Below are 9,265 nucleotides of genomic sequence, written 5' to 3'. Positions count from 1 at the left end.
GAACAGACAGGGTCTTCTCAACTGTCTTCTCAAGGGTGGACCCACCCAGTGAAATCACAGATCCTTGGAATAGTGAAGGATGGGTGTCCAATAAGTAAAAAATGAAAGGCACCTGAAAAGATCTGCTATCTCTGGCAATCCAACTGGTAAATATTTACGTATTTCAACACCAACCTCTTCACAGTTTTGACTTCTGAAGGACTTCCTTTTTCCCCCTTCCTATTGTACCCCATTCAGCACTTTTTAAAAGTAGGTTTCCCATGGTGCAAATATAACATTTTCTCTGGGAAGCAAGGGGTTGGGTCCCTTTCACTGTTATTATTTAACAGCAACAGCGAAAAAAAAAAAAAGGATGTGTTCTCATTCTTCTAGGTCTAGTTTTGAATTAGATTCTACTCAGTGATTTCACAGTTCTGAACCAATTACTTTAAAAGGTCGGCAGGAGTGTCCTGGCAACATCTTCTATTCAACTAATTCAATTCAACAAAGATTTTATTGTGCCGAATAAATTGAACTTTGACAAGCAGTAATTAAACAATTGCTGTGTGATGGGCACTATACTAAGAACTTAACAGTATCACACCTCTACATTTATTCCAAAGAAAATCAGGTGTAATTCCTAGTTAACTTGGAGAGTCAAGAACCCTTGACAACCCCACCAAAGAACCCTTACCCCACCACACTCCCAGCCATAACTTCTTGATATTCACACATATATCAGATGTATAAAGGAAAAGGCTGGCTCTTAGTGGGTAATGAGAAATGGTTTATTGACAAGCATGATGGCAGGAAAAATGCATTGAGTTTAGTGTCCAGAGACCCAGCTTTGTGCCACAGTTCAGCTACCTCTGTTGCTGTATGGCCTTATAACCAATTCTGCTACTTTCTAGCCATGTGGCAATGAAACTCTCTGGGACTTAGTTACACTGTCTGTAACATGAGTCACTTGAAATAGTGGTTAGAATGCTGGACTGCAGTCAGGACAGACGGGTTCATATCCTATCTCTGACACTTATTAGTCCTAGAAGAACTAGGCTTTCTTTCTTTGAAAAGATCTCAGAGGGGTGGCTAGGTGGCACAGTGAATAAAGCACCGGCCCTGGAGTCAGGAGAACCTAAATTCAAATCCAGCCTTAGACACTTAACACTTACTAGCCGTGTGACCTTGGGCAAGTCACTCAACCCCAGTTGCCTGTCCTCCCCCCTCCAAAAAAGCATTAAAAAAAGAAAAAAAAAGATCTCAGAGGGGCAGCTAGGTGGTGAAGTAGATAGAGCACCTGGGAGGTGGAGTCAAGAGGGCCTGAGTTCAAATCTAGCCTCAGACACTTACTAGCTGTGTGACCCTAGGCAAGTCACTTAGCCTCCCAAAAAAAAGGTCTCAGACCTAGGTTAGAAGATCTAGATGAAAGTAGTATTAATAAATTAAGTAACTAGTCTTTATGGAACAATTATTCTGTCCCCAGAATTGAGCTGAGTACTGTAGGGGATGGACTTGTTTGCCCTCAGGAAATTATGTAACTTGGGAGGCCAAACCAACAAACAAGAAAGTACTTCACCAAGGGGCTATAGGAGCATTAAGTGCTCAGAAAAAGCAAAGATTGTCATGGACTGAAGTGGCCAAAAGATCACCATTTGGGCATAGAGGATTCAGATACTCAGAGGCAAGTAGGAAGGCCATTTTACGAATAGGATCAGCCAAGGTACAGAGGAACAGAAGTAGAAACGGACGTGGTTTATAGATGGTGCAATGAAGAGATGCATGATGCATGTGGGTGTGTTCGTAATAACTTACCTCAATATTTACCTATAGGTTTACTGGTGCAGTCTATGTGGTTTATCTCACCTGACCCTCAAAATCCTGCGTGTTAGACAGTAGAGTAGACAGTAGATAGGACAGCCCAGTTAGATAGGAGAGCTCTTATCACACCCATTTTATTGATGGAGCACTGGAGTTTTGGAGACTTTAAATGACCCACTCTTAATCACATAGCTCAAAAGCCTCCAAACTGAGATTCAGTCAGGACTTTCTGCCTTCAAGTAAGTCTAAGGCTCTACCTACTACACCACACTGCCCCACGGTATCTTAGAAGGTGATGGAAAATTAGTTTGGCTTATGAAATTGGGAACAGATTTTTTGGAGGACCTTGAGAGCTTGACGAAGGACTTTGGACTTCTTTCAGTAGGCAACATGAAGCCCTTAGAGTTTCTTTAAGCAAAGGAGTAGAGTATGACAGTGATGTTTCATCTGGTGGTGGTACATAGGCATGACAGAAGAGGAGAGAATCTGGGAGTAAGCATGCATGCACAGAAGGGCTGAAACATGTCTCCCTCTGCCAGTCTGCCACAACTCCAAGAGTGTGGACAGGTATGATTGCTCCTCTCTATACATAAGGTGGGACTCCCTTAGGGGCATTCTCATTCTTGTGCAACTCAGCTTAGAGAGGTTGTTCTGAGGCGCCTTTCAGAGAAGGATTGAACCATCTCCATCACTTGTAAAGCTAGTCACACTGACACTGATGATAGTACTTTCTCGCTTGCGAGCCTCAGGTGAGAGGAACTGAGTGTGGGCATCTTGGCCACACAGGATGGACAGGCATTTCCTATATAAATGGTAAAGGTACTTCCTGAATTTTTCCCCAGCAAAAGCATAGATAAAGGGATTGAGGCAGCAGTGGATGAAGGCAATTGTTTCTGTCACATTCATGGCAAGCCTCAGGTCCTTCTTCAGCTCACAGCTTTCAAAGAGGTTGTAGTATTTGAGTGTTTCCAAGAAGATCATCACATTATAAGGTGTCCAGAAAAGGAAAAAGACAACTACTACCACCAGTATCAGCTTGATTGTTCTTGTTTTTTTGTGGTTTTTGCAAGAAAATATTGTCCGGATGATCCCAAAATAACAGTAACACATGATGAAAAGTGGAACCATGAAGCCAAGGAAATTTGTTTCCACGTTCTGGAGTACAGGCCAGATATCCTGAAGAACATCAGGGTAATGACCCAGACACTCACTGTCCACTTGTTCAGTGAACATGAAATGGGGGGTTGCAACAAGGATGGCCGCTGCCCAGACTCCAAGACTGACTACGACGCCATGTTGGATTGTCCTGCTGTTGAGGGAGTGGGCTGCCAGGACTATGGCCACATATCTGTCGATGCTTATGATGGTGATAAAGAAGATGCCGCTAAAGTAGCCAATGAAGTAGAAGGCGGTGATAAGCTTGCACAAGGCATTGTTGAAACCTTGCTCGTTGAGCACATAGTGGGTCCAGAAGGGAAGAGTTGTGACAAAGAGCAGGTCTGATAATGCCAAGTTGAGGAGGTAAATGTCTGTGATACTTTTATGTTTGCTGCTGTTGGTGAGTGCAAGGACCACCAGTAGGTTCCCCACCAGGCCAAAGGCAAAAACAAGGGAGTAAAGAGTGGGTAGGAAGATGATCCCAAAGTTCACAACATTGCTCTGGTCACAGGCAATGGGAAAGCTCTCATAGCTGTACATGAATGTTGTTGATTCAAAGCTTGTTTCAGCCATGGTGAAGGACTGGTAACTGAAGAAATAAAAGAGCAATCACATTAGCCAGAAGAAAGGGCAGAATTCTGTAACTGACCAAGACCCCTATTATGACAAGTCACAAGTTAGGTCAAACTCCAGGTTTCCTACTTAGGTCCTTAGAAGAAATCCTCACAAATACACCCAGTCAAGCAAAACAAATTTTTGTGTTGGTCATGTCCAAAAAACGTATATCTCCTTCTGCATATTGTTTGGAGGGGCAATTGGGGTTAAGTGACTTGCCCAAAGTCACACAGCTAGTGAGGGTGTTAAGTGTCTGAGGTCAAATTTGAACTCAGGTCCTCCTAACTCCAGGGCTGATGCTCTATTCACTGTGCCACCTAGCTGCCCCTCCTTCTGCATATTTTAATTTAAATTTTTTAATTTTGACAGAAGGGTCCATATACTTTGTTTCTCACCTAGACAATAATTTTGTGGGTCAAGTTTCCCATAATCCATTTCTATGCAGTGATTTTTTTTCTCAAGACCTGACCTGCATAATGATCGACTTTGTCCTGAGAGAGAAACATCTGTCAAGAGATACCTCCACTTTCTCTCTTAACTCTCTACTGTCTTCTTAACCCTGCAAATCTGACTTCCAACCTTATTATTTGAAAGCCCTTTCCAAAGTTACTAATGATCTCTTAGTTGCCAAATCCAGTTTTCTCAGAACTCATTCTTCTTTACCCTATCTGCAGCCTTTGATGTTATTGATCCCACCCTTCTTCTCTAGATTGTTGGGACACCATCTTTTCTTGGTTCTATGTCTTTGATGACTCTTTGTCTCCTTTGTCAAATGCTCATCCATATCACACCCTTTAACCATGGGTGTCCCTCAGGGTTCTGTCTTTGGCCCTCTTCTCTTCCCCCTCTGTTTCACTTGGTGATCTCATCAGCTTCCATGGATTTAGGGCAATGAAATTTTCAAATCTACCTCTCCTGCCCCAATCTCACCACTGATTTCCAATCTTGCATCTCCACCTGTCTTTCAGATGTTTCAAACACGACGTCCACTAGACAGCATAAACCCAATATGAGCAAAACAGAACTCAGTATCTACCCCCTAAGTCCTCTCTCCCTCTTCATTCCTTCCCTATTACTGTAGAGAACACCACCATCTTCCCAGTCCCTCAGGCTCACAACCCAGAGTCCTCCTGGATCCCTTACTATCTCTTACTTCCATATCCAAGCTTTTGCCAAGGCCTGATGATTTTACCTTTGCAAAATCTCTCAAATGTGCTCCCTTCTCTCCTCTAACAATGCCACCTCTCCTGGTACGCTCCCTCATTGCAGATTAGCATGGTAGACTAGTATTGTGGTGAGCTTACCCTACCTCAGATACTTGTTCATTCTAACTAACTATTCAATCCTTGGTAAATTGATTGATTTCTCTGTGATTTCAGGTTCCTCATCTGTAAAATGAAGAAGTTGGACCTGATGACCTCTAAGGCCCTTTCCAACTCTAAATCTTTGATCACATGAAGTACCCTTTTAATTAGCTATGTCTACCTTTGGCTTTGACAGGTAACATGGTGGCCATGGACATAGCTCTAACCTTAGAGTCAGAAGTTCTGGGTTTGATTCCTCACCCTCTATGAACCTCATTTATGAAAGAGAGACAAAAATATTTGTGTTCCCTAGTGCAGAGGGACATTCTGAGTAAAATGCCTTATAAACCATGAGCTATTTCCATCTTAAACGTTCAAGGAAAACAAAGTGGGAATGTTAAAGAGGGTCTGGACTAGAGGAGAAGCCTTAGTGAGCAATCCTATTCACTCACAAATGCACTAGAGAAAATGCCTATGACCTCTCTGTGAAAAGCAAGTTGATTGAAAAGCTAGAGCCCATTTCCGAGTTATATAAGAAAATGTAAAAAAAAAAAAATCAGTCATGTCCCAATTGATAATTGGTAAAAGAATATGAACAGGCAGCCCTCAAAGGAAGAAATCCAAGTTATCTCTAGTTAGATTTAAAAAAAAAATGCTCCAGATTCACTAATAATTAGAGAAATGCAAATTAAAGTAACTTCGAGGTTCTACCTTATCCATTAAATTGGCAAAGATGGAAAAAGATAACTGTCATAAAATGGTCCCCTAAATGCATTTTTGGTGGAGTTACATAACAGTCCAGTCATTCTGGAAAGCAATTTGGAACCATGCTCCAAAGATCATTAAACTGCATTTGACTTAGCAGTACCAGGTCTTACATCAGTAAGGCTAAAATATTAGCTTGGGCTTGTATTAGTTGAAAAACCATAAATGGTTTGGGGTTTGCATAAAGGATGGTGAGGAAAGGGTCTTGAAAGTCAACTCAGATCAGATCTGGGCATGGGAAACATATCAAAGGGGTGGCATGAAGGGAAACCAGACTCCCCCTGGAGCCAGGGAACAGTCACTCAAAATCAAGACTGGTAGTATCCCAAACCAAATGTTAATGTCCTGCCATTTTTACTCTTCTGATCATTCTTTGAATACATCCCCTGTGACCCAGTGAGACTCTAGAACAGTGGAGGGAGACATATTTAATCAGGACTGAGTAATTTAGGGCGTGACCTAGGACATCTCTTTTATTCCCCAGCATGCTTAGGGTGGGTCGTGAGGTCAGCCAGAGAGCCAAGAAGCACAAGATTCAACAGCCAGTTTGAAAGCTTTTTTTTTTGGTTACCTCCTGAATTAATTTTGGATGACTTGGGAGAAATTAAACAAGATAATAAAAGCAACAGTAACCCGCATTTCTACAGCATTATATGGCTTACATGGCATCTTCTTGACAACAACCTTAGGAAACCACACTGACCTATTTGTTCCTCTCACATGACTCTCCATCTCTCATCTTGGGTTCCCTGTGCCTAGAAATTCTGCCTCTTTCCTTCCCACTCCTTAGCCTCCCTGGCTTCCTTCAAGACTGAAATGTAGCAGTACTTGGATAAACAGGCATGATCTCATTGGATCCTCATATCGATCATGTGGGGTAAGTGGTAGTTAGGTGGTGCAGTGGGTAGAGTGCCAGGTCAGGAGTCAGGAAGACCTGAATTCAAGTCCAACTTAATAGCTGCATGACCCTGGGCAAGTCATATAACTTCTTTGCCTCAGTTTCCTCATCTGTAAAATGGGGATGATAATAGCACCTACCTCCTGAAGTTGTTGTGAGGATCAAATGAAATACTAAGTGTAAAGCACTTAGCATAGTGCCTGGCACATAGTAGGTATTTAATAAATGTTAGCAAGTATTATTAAGGCAGCTAGGTGATGCAGTGTATAGAGCACCAGGTCTGGAGTCAGGAAGATTCCTCTTCCTGAGTTAAAATCCAGCCTCAGATATCTACTAGCTGTGTGACCCCAGGCAAGTCACTTAATTCGGTTTGCCTCAGTTTCCTCATCTGTAAAATGAGCTAGAGAAGGAAAGGGTAAACTACCCCAGTGTCTTTGCCAAGAAAACCCCTAATGGGGTCACATGAAGAGTTGGATACGATTGAAAACAACTGAACAATAGAAATTATTATTATTATCTGTGAAATGGGGATAAAAACAGCATCTACTCCTCAGGGTTGTTGTGAAGATCAAATAAGATCATAATTGTAAAGCACTTAGCACAGTGGCTGGCAGACTGTAGGCACTATACAAGTGTTAGTTATTATTATTGTTTCCCTTTAGCAGATGGGAAAGCGGACTGAGAGAGGCTACATAACTAGTCAAAAGTCACACCACTGGCTGGTGTCTGAGAAGGGATCAGAATTCAGATTTCTTGACTCTGTGTCCAGTGCTTTAGTCCCCACCCCAAGCTGTGGAAAGTGGCATAAAATTGGTGCCCAAAATGCAGTGGGAGACTAGAAAGGGAAGGGGTTAGGACCTGGGACTCAGGGACAGCTCCCCAGAGGAGGTATCATTCAAGGTGAGCCTTGAACAACAGACAGATCTCTGGGGAAGTAGAGGAGGAGAAATTCCAAATAGGTCCAGTAAATAGCAGTCCATTCTTAGTAACTGTGTATTTATACAAACTCTCTATTCTTTCTCTACCTATTTTCTCAGTGTGGCATTGCATTTTGGCTATCCTAACCATGGTATTTTCATAAGATGTGATTTGGTGTCTAATGGGTCCTCTGAATGTGCAGGATAATAATTTCTTGGATGCTTCCCTGTGTGCTATGAGAACGGTCTTTTATCCTCTCCCCTCAGTTTCCATCCTGTAATTCTATTCCATTTCATTCCATTTCCTCACCCCTCAATTTCTGCCTCCAATTTACCTTTTAAGATAGCCAACTTTCAATGACTTATTGGAATTCTGAAACTTCCCAGACCTTCTCTAGGCTCAATTCCCAGCTCATTAAGTGGGGACTGCCTCTCTTTATGTGTGTGTGTGTGTGTGTGTGTGTGTGATGTGCGCGGGTTTATCAGATCTATGATCTCATTGGCATAGGGAGCTCCCAGGGAGGAACTTCCTTGAATAATACCCATCAACACCTGTTCTACAACCTCCAGGAGAGCATGGTATAGTAGGTAGACTATTGAACTGGGAGTGAGGAAGACAGGAGTTCAAATCCTGCCTCAGATATTTAAAATGTGACCCTGGGTAAGTCATAAAATTGAGCTTCAGTTTCCACCATCTGTAACATGGAGATAATCATATCCCCTACCTTTTGTCATGAGGATCAAATGAGTTACTGCCTTGAAAGCACTTTGAAAATCTTAAAGGCTGTGTAAATTCTAGGCAGCTATTACTATAAATTCTTCTTCTTATGTTATTACATACTACTATTATTATTATTATTGCTTAGGGTATTGAAAGGCAAAATAATTTAGCCAGCATCAAGCAGATGTCAGAGACAGGATTTGAACCTTGGTCTTTTTGGCCTCCCAAGGCCAGCTCTCTATACACTACACACCATTATTTCTTCTCACACCCCAAACACTCTAGGTGCTAAAATGAACACTAGGCTCTTAGGGCTAGCTAGCAATCCTCCTCAGTTCTCCCAACCACCAACCTTGGTGTTTCCCCTCTTGTTTGACATTTAGGGTAAACTAACATTGCTCATCATCTCAAACAACCCATCTCTATACCTTAGTTTAGAAATGGAATCACATTCTCTTACCTCGAGCCACTTCCAAAGCAAACGTCTTTGCTGGTAAACCAGCTCCTGTCATCAGCCCAAACTGTTCAGAGGAAAAGTATTTCCCTTTTCTTCTATATATTAATAGCAGCACCCTTTGTGAAGGTAGCCAATGGGCTGTCTGCAATGAAATTTACAGTTTCCTGTGAGGTACTTTGTTTGAAAGCAGCTCCCATCCAAGCCTTCGAAAGGCTGCAGATTCTAAGAGCAAAGTCAAGCAAAAGGATGAGATGCCGGCTAGTCTTTAGGTGTCAGTGAGCAAGGGTGTGGCATATTGCAGAAATGTCAGACTCAAAAAGAAAAATCCATACGTAAAAACAATCCTGGAAACTGCAGATTAATTTAGAAAACTGCATTTTCACATCATCTATGTTCTGTTGTATTTTTATTTTGTTAAATAGTTCCCAATTACATGTCAATCAGGGTTAGCCTCATGTGTGGGCTAAAGGAGGTCTGAGTCAGAAAGACCAGTGTTTGAAGCCTGCCTCACACACTTACTACCTGTGTGACCTTGGGCAAGTCTCTCTGGGTCTTACCTCTCTGAGCCTGTTTTCTGATCTGTAAAAGGAGTGAGCTGCACTTGATGAGCTCTATAATGCCTTCCAGTCTGAA

General features: G+C 42.2%; 1 protein-coding gene across 1 annotated transcript; it reads right to left on the bottom strand.

Annotated features, from left to right (window-relative positions):
• Positions 1-474: 474 nt before the first annotated feature.
• CX3CR1 (C-X3-C motif chemokine receptor 1) lies at positions 475-8,821 on the bottom strand. Its single transcript, XM_069086130.1, has 2 exons — positions 8,636-8,821; positions 475-3,544 (listed from the first exon to the last, which is right to left on the bottom strand). The coding sequence occupies exon 2, from the start codon at positions 3,526-3,528 to the stop codon at positions 2,461-2,463; it is 1,068 nt and encodes a 355-aa protein (XP_068942231.1). The 5' UTR covers positions 3,529-3,544; positions 8,636-8,821; the 3' UTR covers positions 475-2,460.
• Positions 8,822-9,265: the final 444 nt, after the last annotated feature.

This window comes from Petaurus breviceps, unplaced genomic scaffold (genome assembly GCF_028583685.1).
Source record: "Petaurus breviceps papuanus isolate PSGF00001 unplaced genomic scaffold, PetGlider_PUasm1.0 178, whole genome shotgun sequence".
NCBI lineage: Eukaryota > Metazoa > Chordata > Mammalia > Diprotodontia > Petauridae > Petaurus > Petaurus breviceps.
This window is presented reverse-complemented; position numbering and strand designations above follow the sequence as displayed.

What these genes read in the sequence shown, in the direction of transcription:
- CX3CR1 (XM_069086130.1), bottom strand. Translation starts at nt 3,528, where the DNA reads ATGGCTGAAACAAGCTTTGAATCAACAACATTCATGTACAGCTATGAG.